The sequence below is a fragment of the Miniopterus natalensis genome, chromosome 11 (genome assembly GCF_054644295.1).
Source record: "Miniopterus natalensis isolate mMinNat1 chromosome 11, mMinNat1.hap1, whole genome shotgun sequence".
NCBI classification, from domain to species: Eukaryota; Metazoa; Chordata; class Mammalia; order Chiroptera; family Miniopteridae; genus Miniopterus; species Miniopterus natalensis.
The window spans coordinates 60,069,464-60,091,426 of NC_142091.1; the positions used below are offsets into that span (position 1 = coordinate 60,069,464).

General features: G+C 45.0%; 1 protein-coding gene across 1 annotated transcript in view; it reads left to right on the forward strand.

The window, feature by feature from the left end:
* Nucleotides 1–21,963, forward strand: part of KIAA1549L (KIAA1549 like) — a 100,044-nt gene that overhangs the window by 34,069 nt on the left and 44,012 nt on the right. Inside the window, exons 11-14 of the mRNA XM_087822275.1 lie at nucleotides 3,558–3,721; nucleotides 9,234–9,424; nucleotides 14,524–14,651; nucleotides 21,056–21,234. Coding sequence (XP_087678401.1) covers nucleotides 3,558–3,721; nucleotides 9,234–9,424; nucleotides 14,524–14,651; nucleotides 21,056–21,234 — 662 coding nt within the window. The remainder of the gene's footprint in view (nucleotides 1–3,557; nucleotides 3,722–9,233; nucleotides 9,425–14,523; nucleotides 14,652–21,055; nucleotides 21,235–21,963) is intronic.

Genomic DNA, 21,963 nt, shown 5'->3' on the forward strand with positions numbered 1-21,963 from the left:
AGCCGTACCTCCTGCTTTTCTCTCCTTCATGGCTAATGCTTCAGCCACACAGGAGTCTTCATCCCTCGCATGTCCTATTCCTCTGAAACCTTCCTTGGCCCCTGAAGCAGAGCCCATTCTTTCTTAGTTCCAGGGGCTTCCATTGCCCTCATCACACTGAGCAAATGTGTTCTTTTCTCTCTCTCCCTCGTGAGCTCTTTAAAAGCAGCTACCACATCTCATTTATCTTTGAATATCCAGCCCCAACTACTGTCTGGCTCTGTTCTTGTGAAGGCAAATGACCGACCTTTGCTAAATGCCTGTGCCAGGCCCTGAGGGAGACACATGGTTGAAAGACACCAAGGCAGAACAGTTGAGCAGAACCTTTGCAATAAGACAGACCTGGATTCACGCCCCTGCTCTTCCACTCTGTAGCTGTGGAGCTCAGAGACAAATGAATGACCCTCTCTGACCTTCATTTTCCTCATCTGTAAAGTGGTAATATTAAAAAACACACAGACCTAATAGAGCTACTCAGAGGACTAAATGACAGAATGATTGCAGGGAAAGGGCTTAGTACAATCCTGGGACGCCTATTAAGCACTTAGTTAAGTGGTAGCTGGATGTCTCATTTTATCCATAAGGTAGAAGGACTAAAGGAGAGACGGAGTGAAGAAAGAAAGGTAATTTGAAGGTTAAGAACCCATATAATTCACAGAATGGGGTGCTATTAATGAAAGTAGAAAGGGGATTAGAGAGGAGAAGCATTTTCAGAAGGGAGAGGCGATTTACTCTGTCTGGGCCACGTTGAGTTTAAAGTGATGAGATATTAAGGGGCCCTGATGGGATATTGAGGACTGAGGTTAAGAAAGCTGTTGGAATTCAAGTCTGGATCTCAGGAGAGAGGTCAAAGCTAACACTATAGATTTTGAGAATATTGTAAACACAGAGTTAAAATCCCGGAGAAAATTCAAGCGTGTGGGGAGAGAGTGTAGCTAGAGGACAGACCCTGGGAAATGCCTCCATGCCCAGAATCAGATGAGGCAGAAGCCAAGACCGATGAAGAAGAGGGGGAAGGGAGATGCTGTAGATCCACTTTCTCCTAATGGTTTTGAAATTAGCATGTGGTGTGAATCTGAGGTCGGTGCTTTGAGTAGAGTCACGGTGTTGAACAAACGCCTTGTCCCTCTGAGGGGGTGTTGACTTTCTGTGCGTCCCAGTGTCTTCTAAATCGCCGGTTCTGGGCCAGTGTGCACTCCCTGCGTCAGTGCCCTACAGTGGAGAGCGCGGTGCCACATGACCCCTGTCGCCTCTAGGTGACGAGGCAGCAGTGAATTCTAAAGAAGCTGCTGCGCTCCCTGTGAAGGTTTTCACCTGCTCCCTCTGCGGGACCTGGAGTGCGAGGCCCTCCATGGTGGTTGTCTAGGTGACAGAGTAGAAAAATTCTCTCCACTCAGGACCAGACCAAAGCAGGAGTTGGTTTACCTTACATGGCCATTAGACATTTATCTCAAAAATGTCATTTACAGAAAGCAATAGACTGACCCTTTGGTGAAAGGAACTCGAGCTCATTCATTTTTTTCAACAAATTCCTTTTTAAAGCACCTATTATGTGCCTGGAGCTGTTCTAGGCACTGGAGATACAGCAATGAATGAAACGGACAAAATTCGACCTTGTGGAGCTTACATCCCTGAGTGGGCAGATCAAATAAATAAATAATATGTCAGATGCTAATAAGTACCGTGGAGAAAAATTAAGCAGAGAAGGGCTAGGGGGTGTCGAGGAGATAATGGTTGTTATTTTAAATTGGTGAGGGTGGTGGTCAAGAACAGGATCACTGAGGTTGTAACTTTTGAGTGACCACCTGAGAATATCTGGGGACAAGGTTCCAGGTTGAGGGGGAGGGTTTGAGACCAGTGAGGAGGTCACTGAGGGAAGCAGCAGTGGGGTCAGAGGTACAGATGAGGGGTCACAGCACGTGCGCCTCATGGGCCACACCCGAGTGGGATGACAGCCAGTGGATGGTTTGGGCAGGAGAGCTACGTGGACCAGGCACTCACCGGCTGCTGGGCCCGGGGCTCGACCCAACTCCCCACCCACTCACACCAGTCATTAACTGTGATGCTTTGACAGCTACAAAAAATGAGCTGGAAACATTTTTAATAGATTTCTTCTCCTTTCAACATTTGTTCCATGTGAGAATAATACATTTTAGTTTAGGTTATGTGGATCCTTTGACTTCATTCTTACTGACAAATACTTATGTGTGTGTTGTGTGTGTGCATGTTAACTCAGAACTGACTTAAACTGTGCTTTTCATAAAAGCACCTAACCCCCTTGGGGCTCAGTTTGCTCATCTGCAAGTTGGGGATAAAGAAAGCATGCACGCAAAGGTCCTGCCACAGTGCCCAACGCACAGTAGATGCTCAGAACAAGCTGTCCCCTTTTCCTACCCTTCCTCTACTGAAATTCTTGCAAATTAAATAGCTGTTTGTTTCTTTTCACCTCTGTACATGACTTTGTAGTTTTAGATTATTATGCCAATGAATATATTGTGTTTGGATGACTTCAGTTGACCTAACTTTACTGTCTTTTTGACTGTTAAAACATTTATTAATGTACATAAGATAAATCTATTCTCTCCTCATTTAAATAGAGGTGAAAGGATTTTATAGACGGCTCCAAGAAGGAACATATCCACCAAAACAATAAAGCTGAGTGAAAGCAGAATGTATGTAAATATTTCATTCTTGCTAATGAAAAAACAGATATATATTTAGCTCATCATGTTCTGATGCACTATACATTTTCCTTTATCAGGACAGAATAGCATAGCCCAAAAGAGGCATATTGATGTTTTTCACAGCAGGTCTAAGCTTTAAAAAATGTTGAAGGCATAAAACTATAAATACCAAATTACTCAAAGCAGCAGCAATTAAATGTTTAATGTCAACAGAAGCACATTATCTAATGAGCTGTTTTCAGAAGTTAATAATGTGATTAATCACCGATTGACAAAAACTGGGGAAAAGAAGTTTTTTTGCACTAATAGCACTCCAGATCTAAGTGCCTGATGAGAGGCAAATCTTGGCTAGCAAGGTACCAGTTGAAGTCAGGGGGTCGTTGCCATCAGAGAGACACGTGGGCTGGCCCCCCAGGCAGGTCCTCACCATGTGGCACTTTCCAGTGGGGTCTTTATATTCCAGAGTCTGGTCCTCAGCCTTGCCAGTCCAGTTCAGCAGGATCAGGAGGACCAACTCATGCTAACCAGACTTACCAAGATATTGATATATCAACCAGATTGACAGTATATTAATTTAAAATATGGATTAGAACTGCCTGTTACTCTATCCTGGATGAAAATCTGTATGGGAAGCCAAATTGCTGGAGGGGTAGCCCCATTTTACAGATGAGGAAACTGAGACTCAGAGACCTCAAGTCGCCCAAGGCAAGGCCCTCTCTCTGATCCCAAACCCTCTTAACCATCTCATGACTTAGGACTGGGGAGACTCATCTCCGGTGGCCTTCCCCTTCCCAGTGCTCCCTGTCATGTGATTCCTGCTGGCTCTTCCCGCAGCCGTGGTGAAGAACCCACCCAACAACCTGTGGATCATCGCTGCTGTGCTGGCGCCCATCGCTGTGGTCACAGTCATCATCATCATCATCACTGCTGTGCTCTGCCGGAAAAACAAGAACGACTTCAAGCCGGACACGGTGATGAACCTGCCTCAGCGAGCAAAGGTATGCAGTGGGGGGGGGGGGGGGGGGAAGGAGGGGGGAGAGGAGCGAGAGCCCGCCAGCAGGGGGCTCTGCCTGCCTGTCCTCTCTCAGCTTTGGAGACACTGCAAGGACCTTCAGAAACATCCTAACAAGCCCTCATTTTGAAGGAGACCCTTTATTAATTTATGTATTTGAATGTTTAAAATACTATGGTAAAATATACATAACAAAATTTACCATTTTAACCATTTTTAAGTATACAATTCAGTGTCGTTAAGTACAGTCACTTTGTTGTACACCCTTTATTTTTATAATCAGGACATGATAGCTGATGCTAATCACATGCTCACTCTTTGCCATAAGTGCTTCTAAGTGCTTTACATATAGCGACTCACTCAATCCCCGCAGCAACCCCTTGAGGAAAGGCCCTTATTCTACAGATGAGGAAACTGAGGCACAAGAAGCTAGATAGACCTAAAAGGGGCCTTAATCTGATCTTATACCCTCTTTTTACAGGGAAGTGACTCCTTCAAGATCGCACAGTTAGTAAGTAGCAGAACTGATAGTAGAATTAGGTCTCTTGGCTCATAACACAGGCTCTTTAGGGCACCTTAGACCCTCAAGATTTTACTTCTTCCATTAGCCCGAGTGGCTTATCCTCAAAGGCAGCCGTGATGGGCAAGCTGCAGAGCCTCGGCCAGTTAGCTGTGAAACTCAGGTGGCTCCAATGAAGCCTGACCAGGAGCCCCAGCCACTCTCAACGGCCTTGACAGGCCTGGCCCAGCCGCCTCTGCTGACTGGGAGGGCAATGGACTGAGGAAATTCCGAAGGCGAATTTTCCAGTCACATAGCTCCCTCTGATATTCTGTAAAGGAAATACAATAACCTGTAATACCTGATGTTTAATGCCTTGCAATTGGCTGGGCGCTTCTAGGTCTGTCACCTCGCTTGCTCATCACAGCAGATAGGTCACAGTCGGGGAAGGTTTATTATTTTATTGCTAAGAAACTGAAAGGAAGGAGAAGCTGCGGGACTTGTCCAAGGTCACGTAACTCTCAGCAGAGGGGCAACGCAGGCCCATGTGTGAGTCTTTGGGCTCTTTTACCTTACATACCTTTCTGAACCCTGAGCGTTGGCAGGTAGAATCCTCTTCCAGCTCTGAACTGCCGAGCTCTGTCCATCTGTGCAGGAACGAAATGGTGAATGGAATTTCACATCCACTGGAATGCATGTCATGGAGATCATTCCTGCTGGGAGTCACGCGTGCCTTGTTCTTTCTGGGTGATCACCCCTTGCTTCAGCCAGAGAATTCAAATGAATTTTATTGTTTATTAAACCAGTTCACCTGTTGAGAAGCTGCAGACTGATTAGACACCCTGTCTACAGAAGAGCCAAACCCCCCAAAATGTTGTTCTGATTCTGTTGACACAGTGCCGCCTCTTTCCCAGACACATCAAGATGTTGGTAATGACCCAAGCAGTGAAAAATGAAACCGTTCCAAGTAGAGGTATTTCATTTCCATCTGAACGTACTTATAACCTGAGCCTCTCAGACACAGCAGTAATCACCAGAATCTAATTGCAGCCCAGTCTAGGAATGCAAAACCTGCTACAACAAGGTTGTAAATGCTGTCTTTGTGTTATAGATTCAGCCAAAATTTTATTAATTTGTCAAGATGAGTTGGCCAGCGCATGATTTCTGTATACCTTCAGAAGCTGGGACAGATTAATATTTGTGGGTTCTCGCAGTCCCTTTTTATGTTTCTACCCAGTGCATTGTGCTTCGAGAGAAACCTGGCTGCTGTTGAAAATCGGGCAAATTTATGTTGCTCAAGATAATTGAATTCACTTGTGTGTGTGGTTGTTTTCTCCCTCAGTGAAGCTGGGCTATGAATTTTGATTGCCAAAGCCCTTTTAACACGGGACACCAGCAGGGTGGAACTCTTTCTTACCGCAGCCTTCTGCCCTTGCTACCCAGTGACACTGCAGTGTTTGCAAGAGGAGAGCTGTCGGCATCACTTCTCATGACCTGTGTGTGTGAGCAGAATTCATTGAATGCCAAGGGATGAGGCGGAATGAGAAAGTAAGCCTTCGCCACCAGCCCACAGACCAGGAGGATGGTCTCCCAGTCCCCTGAACATCGCTGCATCCTTAGGACACAGACTGCAGTGCCAGAGGACATCCCGAGGATCCTGGCTTAGACTCAGGAGTAGACTTAACAGGCTAAGAGGAGGCGTGGGTGGCTGTCGTGGGAGCCGAGGCCAGGCCAGGACGTGATGCCCATATCCTTTCAGAGACAAGGCACCACCCACAGGCCCCTGTTACCACTGTCGCCAGCTGGGCTTCTGCAGGTAGAATGTTGAGAAGATGATAAACACAAGAGGGCCAAGCAGTCACCTCCCTTCTTCCTAGGTCCCTTCTCTTTACTCTTTTTCATTGAGTTCACAGCCTTTCCCAAGTTGTTCTCTTCATTTGAAGAGATCGTGGCTCCGAGGAACAGGCAACCTTAGGAGACACTAGTTAGGGCCATATCCAGGTGCACATGGAGCTTGGAGAGCCTGCAGTGGGCATGACCATCTGCTCAGGACAGGCCAGTCACCCAGCTGTTTCCTCTTTCTCATGTACTGGCTATATGACCTGTACTTAACCTCTTTGTGCCTCAATTTTCCCATCTATGAAAGGGGGATGGTAGGTTGTTGTGAGGATTGAGTTATATAAATTATTTGGAGCTGCACTTGGTATATAATAAATATTATATACAAGTTGGCTTCTGTTATTACAATGCTTTCTTATTAAAATATCTGGGTAACATGTCTCCTTTTGAAATTATTAGAGATAATTTGGTTTGATAGTGTTACAAAACTCACTGAAGTAACTATAAATGCTTCATGATGGGGTTGGGGGTCGCTAGTTGTATCTAATGGACAATTAATTAATCTCAGGTGATTTTTAAGTTGGAGGTTGAAAGACCACTGCCCTGTCAGTCAGAAGAGTAAGGGACTAGTGTTGAGTCTTTTACCACTTAGCTGTGTGACCTTGGGCAAGTCACTGAACCTCTGTTAGTTTTTGTTTTCCCACCTGTAAAATGAAGACTGTGATGTTTGCCCTGCGTACTTCGTGGGGTGGCTGTGAGGACAAAATGAGGTGTCAGCATTTTGCAGGCCCTAAGTACTAAACATACGCAGGGGCTGTTATAATTAACCTAATAACGATAACCCCCTTTTAAACTTGTTATTCCTTAATGTCTTTATTTCTGTTTCCCCGTCATCAGCCCAGTCCCCTGAAGTTTCCAGCAGGGAACTTTAGCCCATGTGAATGGTGAGAAGCCAAATCCAGAGAGAGTCAGGGGTAGGGGGAGAGGGCCAGAGGCAGCTTGTCGTTTTCACCAGGTTCTTGGGAAGTCTTGACTGCCGTCGGAGACTCCCAGGCCCTCACTGACATGCCAGGAGTCTCAGCACGGAAGTAAGGCCAAGTACGGTAGGAGACGCTCAACCAAGATGACAGGCTGAAGAAGGAAAAGAGAGGCCGTGGGAAGAATCATCAGCAGTGGTTAGATATTTGGGTTCTGGCTCCACAGACCAACTGTGTGAGCCTGGGAAGTTGCTTAACCTCTCTGAACCTCAGTTTCTTCATCTTTAAAATGGAGAATCATAATAATACCTACCTCCTTGAACTGCAGTGAGGATGAAATGACAAGTTTATGTAATGTGTTTGGTACTGTACCAGTAATATCAAGTGAAGCTGCAACTGTGAAGTCCTTGAGGGTAGGGGGCCAGTTATTATTCATCTTTATACCTCCAGTCCCTGGCACAAGCCACTGCTCAGTAACCATAGTTGGAACAAAATAAATAGGATAATGGGGGGCTAGGAGTATTGTGGAAAAGGGGCCAGCAGGAGATGAGGCTGGGCAGGTGGGTTCAGCCAGAATGTGAAGGGCCTTGAATGACTTGCTGTAGAGATTAGGTGCCATGAATCATTTTTAATGACCTGATGTGGTTTAAGGGAGATAACTTTGGAGGCTTGTCAAAGGTGGGCCTACAAAGGAGCAGAATGGAAGCAGTGAGACCAAGGCAGGAATCAGTAAAACAGTGGACCGAGAGAGCAGAGGTCAGCTTCTAGAAACATTTCAGTTGAATCCAGTTGGTGACCAGTTGGTTGTAGGAGCTTCTAGGAACATTATCAAGTCATCAAAAAGCTCCATTCTGTTTCATGTAGCCCCAAGGATGGGGAGGGAAATGAACAGATAAACAGTTTCAGATACATTCCCAGATCCTGGCTTAGAATGTCAGTGGTTACCACCTGGGTCAGAGTGTGAATGTCTCAGAGAAGAGGAGGGGTGAGCACACTTCCCAGAGCAAGTTTCCAGAGAACTGGGGGAACTGTCCATGACAAAGCTATAGATAACTTAAAATAAGGTAGCTTTGCTGGGTTTAGCAATAAAACTCCATTCTGTTCTGAGACACAGAAGCAAGATTTGACCAGTTGGGCCAACAGTCCTAGACCATTAAATCTAGCTGGAGCCTTCCTGTTATATCTCAGCTAAATTAGCTACCGAAGGAAGAGCTTCTGGTCATATCAAGTTCTGATAGAACCCAAATGGTAAAGATTGAGTTTCATCCCCACATTTTCTTAAAGAGAATCACTGATTTCCATTCCACCTGGACTAAGACTTAGTAGCAAGGCAAACAATATTGACTAATATTGACTGAATGCTTACTATGTGCCAGGTACTTAGCTAAATGCTGGACTTGAATTTACTTATTTAATCCACACAACATCCCTTCAAGGATGGTTAAATATCACTCTCACATCCATTCACATTTTATCCTGTCTACACTATTACTATCTCCATTTTACCAATGAGGAAGCTAAGTGTACAGGGAATTTCAGCAACTTACCTGTTATCAGTGGCAGAGCCAGGATTTGAACCCAGGCAGTCTGATTTTGGAGTTGTGACTACTCACCCCCCCCCCCATTGTCTTGCCTCAGATCTGTATTGTGCTGCTTTGGGGTGTAAAGCATAATAGAGACACTTCCAGGAATTATTTAAACACGCCTCTTGGTTTTTTATTACTGCACTAATAGATGCCTGTTGGGTTTTGCTCACAGCTGCCCTGTTCACTTGGGATTTCAGATATTGTGCAATAAAAGCTTTGCTAAAAGCTTTGCTAATTTCCCAGTAACGAATTGTAGGAGAGCCAACTTGCTTAAGGGAGAGGTCTGGATTAAATTGTAATTTCATAAGTGTGGCCTAAAGTCCCTGAATGAAGTTTGCTCTCACACACATGATTCGCATCTTGTTTTCACTATTCGTTTTTCTGAGTAAGTCTTATCTATAGAGATTCTGAAGCTAGGTGGGATCGACACAATCTGATTTTGCAGAGCCAAATTATGATGGAGACGGCAAACTCCTGTATTTTGGAAAGCTAAGTATGGTTTCCACGTGTGCACTTTCCCACCCGTCTTCTCTTAAAGCCGCTGCTAGAGTCACACTTTGCCAGAAATATGTCTGCAAACCTGTTTCCTCTTTGCAGCCTGTGCAAGGGTTTGATTACGCCAAACAGCACCTGGGCCAGCAAGGGGCCGACGAGGAGGTCATCCCCGTGACCCAGGAGACGGTGGTCCTCCCGCTCCCTGTTAGAGATGCTCCTGCCTCGCAGGAAAGGGATGTCGCCCAGGACGGAAGCACCATCAAGACAGCCAAGTCCACCGAAACCAGAAAGAGGTAGGCATGGGCCCAACTTCAGCCTCTCCACGTCAGCAAGAGAAATAATTGATGGTGAGAGAAGCCAAAGACCTCAAGTTAATTCCACTGCTCTCTTTAAAAATTCCCCTTCATGCTCATTTTGAATATTTGAAAAGGGTACTGAAGGAGCTGAGGAGACTCACAATACCTGCCTCTCGAGAACCACTCTTTATAAGTTTTTATATCTCAGATCAGCCACAACAGCAGAGCTTTAGCTCTTACATTTATTATAATAAATTTGGCACTGAGGTCACACTTACAGGTTTAAACTTATCTTAGAAGCAGTTCCTTTGAAACAGCATGTGTAGTTGTATTTTATCTGGCAATTTTTCAGTGGTTTATGATTTTTAGTTCAAAACCATTTATTGAGTTTTTACTGTGAACAGAGTAAGTTGACATGCATTGGGAGTACTACAAAGAAGTTTAAGGTTGATTTCTGACCCCAAGGACCTCATGATGGAGAGAGAGAGCGATAAATAACTCGAATACGAAGCATGATGTGCGGGTGCCCTCAGTGAAGTCTGAACAAAGTGCTTTGGAAAAGAGGCAGGAGAACTTAATTCTGGTGAGGGAGGGCGTCCTGGAGGAGGTTAGGTTTTAGCTGGGCCCTGAAGGGTGATTGGGGTGTCAATAGGTGGGAAGAGATAAAGGCATCCAGTCTGAAAGAGCCGGGAGAGATAAGGGACAGCCATGTTCACTTGATGGTGAGTGTCCCTGGAATTTAGAATTCACAGGGGCTGGGATGTAAAGAAGAATGAAATGAGAAGATACATTAAAGTTGTGGAGGGTTTTAACTTCCAGGCTAAGGAGTTTTAACTTTATGTTCTAGCCAGTGGGCAGCCATTGAAAGTTCTTCAGGAAGATAGTAATGTTCGGCCTGTACTTTGGAAAGATGACTCAGGTGGTAATGTGGAAGACAGGTGGGGAAGTTAGGCTAGAGGCCAGGAGACTCATTATAAGAACTTTGACCACCAAATCACTGGCTTCCCAATCTTGCTACAACAGCTCCTCATTCCTACAAGATCAGTAGTCCATAACCTTTCAGTATGGGCCTTTTAGATGATCCAAAAAGTTTTGCAAGTGAAAAATAGGGGAAACCAGTGATTTGGTAGTCATAAGATTATAAGAACTTTGCAACAGCCTTATAAAGAGGTAATGAACCCTATAGCAAGCCCTGTTGGCTGGCTAAACCAATCCCCCTTGCCAACCCCCTTTCCCCTTATCTTGGGACCACAATGGCTGGAAAAGCTACATCCTTCCTGCATCCTTCCCTCTTCCCTTCCCTTCACCTAACAGATACTTATTCATTGTTTGCTGTTTACCAGGCACTGGGGATACTGCAGTGAATGAAACAAGTGTCCTGTTCTCATAGGGCTTACAATCTGGTGGAGATAAATACACAATAAACAAACAGAGAAATAGATATATAGTAGGTTGAGTGGTGATGAATATGAGGAAGAACCAAGCATGGTAAGGACATAAAGAGATGGAGAGGGGGACATGATGCTATTTTAGCAGGAAGTCAGGGAACACCTCTCTGACAGTGTGACATTTGAGAGACACATAATTGAAATGATGTATAAGCCTCGAGGCTATCTAGAGGAAGAATGTCCTAAGCGGACAGAACAGTATATGCAAACCCCAGAGGCAGGATCCTCTTGATTTGCTTAAAGGAGGGCAAGAAGGCCAAAGAGGCTGGAGTGAACTACGGAGGAAGTGGCAGCAGATGAGTCAGAGAAGTTGCCTGAAGTTGATCATGTCAAGCTTCCTAGGTCAAAGTCAGGACTTGGGATTTTGTGGTGAATAAAGATCAGAAGTCGTTGAAGGGTTTTCAGAAGAACAATGACATACTGTGACTTGCAGTTTGAAAGGCTCACTCTGGCTGCTGTGTGGAAAACAGACCCTAGAGAAACAGCAGAGGAGCAGGTGGACCGTTGGGAGGCTATTGCAGTAGTCCCGTTGAGAGGTGGCGGTGTGAGACGTGACTGGATTCAAGAGATATTTTGAAGGAAGAGCTGACAAGATTTGCTGATAGCTTGTTGTGGAGTATGGAAATAGAAAGGAATGAATTTTCCATTGATTGTGTTGGGGAAGGCTTGGGGAGAATAATTTGTAGGGACGATCAAGAGTTTGGGTGTTAAGTTTGAGATGCCCACTGGGCATGCAGGTGGAGAGGTTGAGAACTCAGTTCACCATATGAGTCTAGAGTGCAGAGGAGAGGTCAGGGCAGAAATGTCAATGTAGCAGCTGTCACTGTTTAGTGATGTAAAGCTATGAGACTGGCTGGGGTCACCTGTGAGATTGTAGATAGAGATCTAAGAATGCCCCCCGGGGCGTTGCGGTGATTACAGGCCCAGATGATGAAAGAGTCAGCAAAGGGGACAAAAAAGTGTCAGGAAGAAAGTCACAAGAACAAGAGGAAGCACATGGTGCATCTGTGTTTCTGCTGTCCCCTTCTGGTCACATCGGTTCCTCATTCCTACGCGACCAGGAGTCCATGACCTTTCAGAATGGACGCTTTAGATGATCCAAAAAGTTTTGCAAGTGAAAAATAGGGGAAACCAGTGATTTGGTGGTCATTAAGATCTCGCAATATTGAAAAATTGTTTTAAAATGGAAGGAAAATGAGCATCCAGCCGCTTGCAGGCAACCAAACAGATATTGTGGGTCCTTTCCTTACGGAGGCTCTGATGACACTATTTTGTTGGCCCATGATTGGGATTAATGGGCAAGGGTGGAGAATCAACCATTCACAATGGGCCCTTCAATGCAGTGATTGGCCATAATTGTTCAGCAATTGATTAATCCTCACCCTGAGGTGGTTCTTCCAGTTTTCATGTTCGTTCATATCCTCAGGATGGGGTATGTGCCATTAACTGTGAGCTTTTGAAAACAATCAACAGACATATGTCTTCTCTGTGTGTGTATTTGTACACCCAGCATTCAGCAATCTAAGAGCTGTTGGATAAATAAGATCTGTTCCATAAGTTCATGCCTTATCCATATTTTCCCAAACTATATATATTTGTTAAATATGTGTTTATTGAGTTTTTTAAAAGAAAAGAAGGGAGAGGGAGAGAGAGAAAGAAACATCAGTGTGAGAGAGAAACATCGATCGGTTGCATCTGTGTGCCCTGACTGGAGATCAATCCTGCAACCTGGGTATGTGCCCTGACCAGGAGTTGAACTGGTGACCTTTCGGTGCACGAAATGATGCTCAGCCAGATGAGCCACACCAGCCAGGGTCAAACTACATTCTTCATATTACTAGTGTTAAAGGAGTTTAAGAAGTTTTCATGGTTCAAGAGGTCTATAGTGAAATAAACTGGGAAGTATTGAATTAAACAAAACGAGATGAGTCTCTTTATGACAAGACCGATCTGAGCCTTTGATGTGCTCATGTGCGTTAGGAGCATCCAAAGCAGGAATGTAGTAAACAACATTTCCCAAACTTATACTCGCCTGTGGAACTTTGGCAAGAACATCCCACTTGGCCCGTGCATTCCTCTCTTGGCAAACTGTGTCCTACCCCATGGCTGTGAGTGGGCACTTCCATTGTTCATGAGTTTTAGGGTGCTAAAGTGCATGGAAGTGTACAGAACTAAGAAATCTAAATTCCCAGAGGATGAAGAAGGAGGAGGAGGAGGAGGAGGGAGAGGAGCATCCACTAGGTCAAGGGCTGCGTTTGATTCCAGTCAGTTTCCATTGTAAGGCCCGATGCCATTAGGTTCTGAATCTGGACAATTGACAGTAGATGAACAAGGGGTTTGATGAGGCCTCCAAATATCTGCCCTCTGGTTGTCCCCCACAAAGGGCAAGGCAGTTGGTCTTTGTGCTCAGCCCACCCACAGGTTGGCATGATCAAAGGCCCGAGGGAGCATGAACTCAGCATGAACTCAGTAGGTGGCCTCAAGAGCCCATCTTCCCCCTGGGCCCCAGAAGGCCAGAGTCCAGCCCCTAGGGAAGGTGAGAATGCCCTGTGGCTTACCCTGTCTAAAGGCCTGCCTCAGCCACGGCATTGTAGGAGAGGCGGTAAAGGGAAGGTGCTCCAGCGTGTGGGGAAAGCCCCTACCCGCAGGGGAGCTCTGGCTTCCAAAGCCGATTTGCCACCTCTCAACTCTGCCCTGGACAGAATACTTCACCTCCTTGAGCTTCACATTTCTCACTAGCTAAACAGGGGTGACATCACTAAATCCGTGGATTGTCAGAACGATTCGTGAACAGTTTTGAAAGCATTCCTCATTGTCCTTGGCCCATGGTAGGTGCTCCTGATGCGGAGCTCTCGGAGAACATGGCTGGTGTCTGAGTACCTCTCTATACCTGTGTACCTGGCGCAGTGCCCACTACAGAGCTGGTGCACGTAAAGTATTTCCTGAATGAGTGAGTAGCTCAGATTGGTAGTTTCAAATGAAAGTAGTTAGCAGCTAGTACAGTTAAGAACGTGTGTGTGTAAAGAGAATAGCTAAGGAGATCCATGATTGCCCGGCTGGGTGTGGCTCAGCGGTTGAGCGTCGACCTAGGATCCTAGGCGATCGGGGTTCGATTCCCGGTCAGGGCACATGCCTGGGTTGCAGGCTCGATCAATGACTCTCTCATCATTGATGTTTCTATCTCTCTCTCTCCCTCTCCTTTCCTCTCTCTGAAGTCAATAAAGATATATTTTAAATAAAAAAATTAAAAAAAAAAAAAAAAAGAGATCCATGATTCCTACATGTCCCTGAAGGTGCCACGTGAATCACACACTCTCCAAAGTGCTGTGTTTAATAAGAGGGCATGCCTAAAACCCCATCGCCACCGCTTCCATAGTCACTGGGGGTTAATGAAAAAGAGATGGGAACTGAGGGCTGCGCTCACTGAACTTCTCCGCCGAGCTGAGCACGCGTAAATGTACTTCAGAACAACCAGCTACTTAACCCATGCTGCGGTATGAGGTTTTTTGTTTTTTTATTCCTGAATCATTTCTTCTTTGTGGATAAAACCGGAAAGAAACACTACAGACATAAACTGTGCCAATAACCTTGAGAGGAGGCTGCTCTAGTTGAAACTTACCATCTCCCTGTTGCTATGGTTACCTCCAGCAGGTCACCCAGTGAGAATGGCTCTGTCATCAGCAACGAATCAGGGAAGCCCAGCTCGGGGAGGCGCTCGCCTCAGAATGTCACGGCACAGCAGAAAGTGACAAAGGAGGAGGCAAGGAAGAGAAATGGTGAGAAACCTTCCCTGCCAAGCACCGCCCCCGAGCTCATCCCACACACACGTGGACACACCCCAGTGTGCTTTCACCCTCAGTTCTTTCTGTTGTGTCCTACAAAGGCCAGGAGTCAGTTTCCTGCCTACCTGTTAGGGTATTGCCTTACCCCCTTCTCTGAATTATTCTGCCCCTGTTCCTATGGAATTGTGCAGGGCCTTAAAAAACTCTATGCAGAATGAACTGATGTTGGCTTAGAGATTTTCCTAATTCTGGGGTAAATCGACATTTCTAGTGCCACATCCTCTCAGTTGGCAGGTCTCTGAAACACTGCTTGTCTTGGAGATTCCCCTCATTTTCTCCCCTAACATGTTTCAGGGATTCATTCTAGGCCAGTGAGTCCAGATATTGCAAATCCACCTCTCCCAGGAAAAACAGCACAGTAATAAATGGTCATCATAGACATCAGCCTGTGCTTCTGCCTTTATTCTCCGGGAAACTAAACTGTTGAGTTTCTCAAAAAGATGTCCCTCCTTATTAAGGTTTGATGTTGGGTTTGTGGGTAAATCCCCGGAGCTACCTGTCTGTGCTGTGGCACCATCTATAGCTCCCATCTCTCGGACACCACTGTGCAGCCTCCCTGTCCTCCTGATCCCACCTTTGTCTTGATCCTCCTCTCCATTCAGTCCTTCTGTGAGTGATGCTGGCTTCCTGGAGCCCAGATTTATATACCTGGTGCCACCACTTGGATGAGAGAAAGTTCCTTTTGAAGTTCAAAGAGTTGTAGGTAGAATCCTACAGAAATGCCAGGGAAAAGCCAAATGAGCTGGCAGTCTGCTCAGCTGAGCTTCCTTTTTAAAGGGATATGATGAAGTTGTGGCTCAGGGACTTTCTCTTGCAGCTAGTGCCAGAATATTCTTTTATTTTCAAATGTCGCTTACTTATTTCTTTGTTTCTGACAAAAGAAAGAAGAAAGGAAAGAAGTAATGCCACAATGGATTTGTCTTCTGCAGAGAGAATGTGGACCCCATTCCCAGCTATTATATAAAACACTTGTTTAAAATGTCATACTGACCTGATCCTTGAAATTTTTCTTCTCTTAAATCCCCTGTGCCCTGTAACACAGAGATTGTGCTTTCCGCACCAGAATCAGGGTGTGACATGGGTTTTCCTGGGACCCCCCAGAAATCCTGCCCACCAGCTCTCTGCCAAGCCAGCTCACAGAGGGCCAGAGCTCTGACATATGAAGGGGACGTGCGTGAACTTAGCAACTTTCTTCTTTTTCTTCCCAGAGCGAGGTGCCAAGAGAGATGGGCAGAGGGAGGGAGGCAGCGCAGAGGCAATGGACAGTGAAGACACAGGGAGAGTTGTTTTAAGTACCGAGACTGCCTTCGCCCCCTAGCCAAGGTGCCCTCCCTGCCGCTCCTACTCCCTCCCAGCCATCCCTGCCTTCCTTCCTTTATATTCTCCCTGGAAATATATAAGGTCAAGTCAGAGCCCACCCTCCCCCAGAGGCCCCATCACCCACCCCAGTCCCCAGATGACCTTGAATAACCTAGTGTGTTTTCCTCCGACCTTTTTACTATGCGTATGACAACACACTCATGTCTTTGTTTTTTGTTGTATAGCTTTGTTTTGTTTTATAAAATGGAATCGATGTACATACTGTTCTGTGACCTTTTTCTTGCATAAGAATGTGCTGTATACAGACTCCTCTGTCAGTAAATCCACAGTTAGAAGATGATACCTTTCCCCCTCCCCTGCATTTAATTCATAGACGGGGAGGGAGCAGGGCCAGTTTCAGACCCCATCACTCCCAGGCTGGCTGGTGAGACCGGGACCTGCCCTAAGGGTCCCTGCTGACCTTCCCATTCTCCCCTTTCCCTCCTCCTCTCTGCCTGCCTCCTTATTCTGTTTAGGCCACTCGGGTTATTTAAATACCGGGTTCAGAAATAACACCAGTGAGCTGCGCTAACAAAATGCAATTACTGTAACAGGTTAAGGTTTTAATGCGTTTGTTTTATTCAAAAGCCATCCTTTCTCCAGGTTCCCAGTGCTTCGCTGCATCGTCTTTTTGCCACTGAATTGTCAGGGTTGGTGGCTTTTGTTTCACCACTAGCTCCCGTTCAATGAGGTTTCAGTTTGAAATTTGAAATGATAGAACCAACTCATTTAATGTCAACAGACACTGAAGCACATCAGAATTCTAGGATGGACCTTCAGTGGAACCTACACTTGTCCTTTTCATTTAAGGGCTCCACTTTATCATAATGCTAGGTTAGAGTTCACCAAAAAATTCAGTAGTAGTGTGTTTTATTGGGTTGGAAGAGGAACCTAAGGCAGGGAGAGGAGGGAGGGAGGCAGGGAGGCAGGGTGGGAAGAGTGAATGGAATTGGGAAGAAAACAGAAAGGTATCATAATTGTTGCTTGCAAATGGCATTTTATTGTGTGACTGTGGCCTCTGAGAACAAACTATTCTCTTGGTATGGAATATTCAGATGTTGTTTTACAGCTCAGTATCCATTCCAAAAGTTAGAGTTCTAAGGTTAATCAACAAATGGTAATGTACCCGGCTATCATTCTAAAACTGTTCTTGTTTCCCACCAGTTTTGTTGCATTTGTAGCTTCTGGTTTTCCCCTTTTGTGAAAACAAGAACTTTAAAACGGAAACACACTGCCCCGCTAGCAAAAGGGCTGGGTGGGTCCTTGTAACTCGATGGCTTCATGAGCTACCGTGGCTACAAGACTACCTTAGAGTCTATTTCAGGATGATGTTTAAATATAAGTGGGAAAGATAGAGGTGAGAGCTAGGATTTTGGAAGCAAAAGAATTTGGAATTTTTTCAACCAAATCCAGACACTTCAACTTCTGAATTAAAACCAGTGTCACATTGGAAAAAAGTGTTTTCCGGGAAAGACTTAAAAATGAGTTCCAGGTGAGAACATACCATATGTATTTAAATCTTCAGTCATTTAAGAGCAAAAACTTCCATAAACCCTTACGTGTGCACCTTGCTTCACTGAGAGATTTCATTGCCAAGGCTCAGAATCCAATCAGACCCTGCCTCCTAATAGTCACGGGACACACGGGCCCGGAGAGGACAAGAATCTGAGAGTTTAGAATACAAATTACTCCTTTTTTAGCAGAGGCCCTTGAGGATGTGTCAGAGATATTAGTTCAAAAACAGTTTCAGTTTTAATTCTTTCTTTGCCTTCCCAGTGAGGCGAAGACCTGCCTATCATATGATAAACAAAACCAGAGGGCAGTGATGCTAGCTATATGTTGTCTCTGAGCTTTAATGGAAATTCCAGGAAGAAAACATGCTTTGTTTAACAGCATTTTCTGCCTTAAATGGGAGGGCTCCCTCTCCTCCTCCCCATGCCAATTGAAACAGGAAGAAATAAAATCTCCCTTCCTGCCTGATTTGCAGAAGTTCAAACTAACAACGACACAAGCAGATCCAGATGGTGGCATTTACTATGTTGACGGTATTTACTCCGGTGGTGGTGGTATATAGGACATTTCTACAGTTTAACTGTGGCCCTTTCGTTTAGCAATCTCTCCTACTTTTTCTTTAGGGACTAATTATGCATTAAATATTCCCCTGAACCTGTTGTACTCACATAGCATTTTAGTATTAATATTTAATGTAATGTTCTTTAATGTATTTTCCCATATAGTCTTTTTTGCAGGGAAAAGAACTAATTATTTTTCTCTTAAACCTAGAGGAATTGTTGTGCAAATCTGAATATGGCCATTTTGAGAGTGAGAATGAAAAAACTGTAGTTTGTACAGTTTCTGGGACACCTTTTTTCTGTCTCCTTGGAGTGGTGCTCCTCCCCTTATCCTGTCCATGGGGCGGTGGGGAGTGAGGCTGTCACAACCCAGAAACAGTATAAATGTTAAGTAGCATCCTTCACATGTTTACCTGTTCCGTAGGTACTAACATATCCCTTCCGAGTCAGGAAATTTTAGTCATTCCTTTACTCATCATTTATTCAGCAAATCCTTATTGAAAGCCAGCTGTCTATGAGATTATTAAAGGCAATAGGTATTGCCTTTCAAAAGATGGGCAAGAGCGGAGCTTACATTCTAGTGGCAGGGGTGGAGCAAGTTAAGTCAGTACACAAATCAATAGTACTAAATGCTATGAAAAAAATATAACAGGGTGATCAGGCAGGTTATTTTAGACTGATGGCCAAGGAAAGTCTATCAAGCTGCACCTTGAAAACTAAGAAGGAATTAGGCATGTAAAGATCTGGGGAAAGAGCTTTCTGAGCAGAGGGAATAGCTAATGCAAAATCCCAGAGGTGGGAGCAAACCTGCTGTGTTTGAGAAGGCTGTTGTAGCTGGAGAGCAGATAAAGGAGGGAGGCAGGAACAAGCTGGGCAAGTGGCCAGGACCAGGTCCTGTGGAACCTTGGTGGCCACACCAAAGACTCTGGGTTTTATCCTGAGAGACATGAAGCCTTCAGAGTGTTCTGATCGAAGTACTGTGATCTGGTTGCCTTTCAAAAAGATGATCCATCCTGGCTGCTGGTAGAGTATGTATTTTAAGGGTAGGAGGACAAGAGTAGAAGAGTGGAAGCTTGGAAGAGGGGGGTTGTTTAGAAGGTGTATTAGTTACTTATTGCTGCATAACAAATTACCCCAACACCTAGCCACCTAAAGCAATAATCTACATTTATCGTGTTATGTAATGTCTGTGGGTCAGAAATTCAGGAGTGACTTAGCTGGATGGTTTTGACTCAGAATTTCATGAGGTCACAGTCTGGGCCGTAGTCATCTAAAGGCTTGGCTGGGCCTGCAGAAGCCACTTATAAGATGGCTCATTCATAGCTGCTGGCAGGAGTCTCAGTATCTTGCCACATGAGGCTACCTCTCCATAGGGCTGCTTGAGCATCCTCACAGCATGGCTTTTCCCAGAGTAAGGGACCCAAGAGAGAACAAGGTGAAAGCCACAATGTTTTTAAATGACCTAGCCGTGGAAGTAACACACTGTCATTTCTACAATTTCCTTTTGATTTCACAGGTCAGTCCTATTTATTGTGTCTGTGACTATGAGGAGGTGAGAGTTACTGGGCGCCATCTGGGAGGCTGGCTACCATAGATGGCTTTCATAGCAGGTATCCGGGTGGGAGATAACGGTGGCTAGGCAAGAGTTGCCTAGCAAAACTCCACTGTAAAAAGATATATACATTTGGTAACATGTCTGAATAGAGAATGTCCTCTGTCATTGGCTGCTTGGTGGCCTGCTATTTGCAAATAAGCCCACAGAACCAAAAAATACTCCAATTATAACCATTGTTAGACTCTGAGGTGTTTTAGCCACATTGTGAAATAACAATTTACTTTGGCTTAATTTGACAAATCTCTGTGATTATGATAAGTGACAGAATGATACAAACTATGTGTTTTTCAATAATTTAAATAACATTCCAATCTCTTAGGCAGACAGGAGGAAAGATAAATGCACTTCTATTACATTCATATTTTAATAACACCTATTTTGCTCCTAAATTGCCTACTGGTTTAGTTGTTTGAACAGGCTTAATTTATCTCTCGCGGAGCTGTGCTCAATAAACTGTCATTCTTATAGTTGCTTAATGGGAAAATGCTTTAAGGACAAGTAAATCAGCAAGGTACCACCTGCCCTGGAACTTCTTCTGTCAGCTTAGTTCTGAAAGCACACGGCAGGCTGGTGTCTTTCAGCGATCCCAGTAGTTATCTGTCAGAGGCAAGAATTAATTTAAAAGAGTGTAGGTGAAAATTGCTCTATTTAATTAGGGGAGTTGTCTGTAGTTTTAAATTAGTTTCTCTGGTGGTTATATCTTAGCTTTCCTTTGATAAATGAAAGAAACTAAAACCCAAATCATTGAGAAGCAGCCTTTAGAAAGAAAAAAAAGTGTCACCTGTAATTATTGTAGCTAGTTGACCAGGGAAGACTTGTCACCTTAACATTGTGCAAAAATGGGTAGCTTTGATGACAGAAACTTAACTGAGTGCTGTTACTCTGTTGATTGTCATATTTTAAGAATAGTTCCAGGTTTGGCCAAATTACAATTTTTTTCCATCTCGGACTCAAACTTGGAGGAAAAAATTTTACTTTTTTTTTTTTTTTAAAGTGTTTGTCGCAGGTTTGAGAGAACAGTTTTTACCATTTAAACTCAAACCTTTAAAATTCTTTCCTACCCATGGATAGCGCAGTGGAGGGCTGGATAGTGTAGATCTTACATTTAAAAGAAATACGTGAGGTGCAGCGCGCCCCTGGCACAGAACCAGACGCTGTTGTTCCTGAGGCCATTTCGAGTGATGCGATGTCCTTGGGCTGTGAGCGTTTCGCATAAATCCCCCCATGATCCCCCCCCCCCATCACGCGGCTCCCCTGCGGCCATAAGACCACTGTGTGCATTTGTGCTTTAGTGCCAGCGAGTGATGAAGAGGAGGGAGCAGTTCTTTTTGACAACTCTGGCAAGGCGGCCGCCGATCCCTTTGACACGTCTTCTGGATCCGTGCAGCTCATCGCAATAAAACCCACAGCCCTCCCCGTGGTGCACCCCACCCCGGACCGGAGCCAGGAGGCCGCGGCGCTCAACGGTGAGGTGAGCCCGGAGCCCCCCGAGCAGGAGAGACCGGGGCGGCCAGCAGCAGCGCCCGGGAACGCCAGGGGCGGGGGCGGCCAGGTGTATGGGGCTCCGTCGGTCATTTTCACCTCGACATGCACAGGCCCCAGCGAACGAATCAGGACACGAGTCACCCAGAACAAGTTTGTTGGGTGATGTTTTAGAGCATTTTTTGACCTTCATTAGAAAGTCCAGAGGGGGAAACTTAAAAACTGTAGTTATAAAGAGAAACATCAGGAATTCTTCTCCACCCCTTAACACACAGACAGTCTTCTACCTTTCTTGATAACACTCCTAAACTGTTCATTATGGATGCCAGTTGTAGGGGGGGATGCGAGGGGCTTAAAGTAAGAGGGAACTGGAGAAGATGTTGTCATTCGAACAGGGATGTGGCCCACTATATGGGCTTTGAAGTGACTTACTCCTTTGAGCAAGCTTGAAACAACCCTTTGCCTGCTTTCAGAAGGATATTTATGGTAATCATGTGGTCATCAATTTTCCTAAGAGTGAAAAAAATTGTAATATACATGAAGAATGATGATTTCACAAAGAAAAATGGGTGGATGGGTGGATGGACAGATAGATAGAGAGAGAGAGGCAGTTTAAAGGAGAGGAAATTAGGTAAATATCTGACATTTCTCCACCTTCTGTAGCAGAATAGTCAGTGGGCTAAAGATGTTAATGAATGTTTAAGAACATGTATATAGA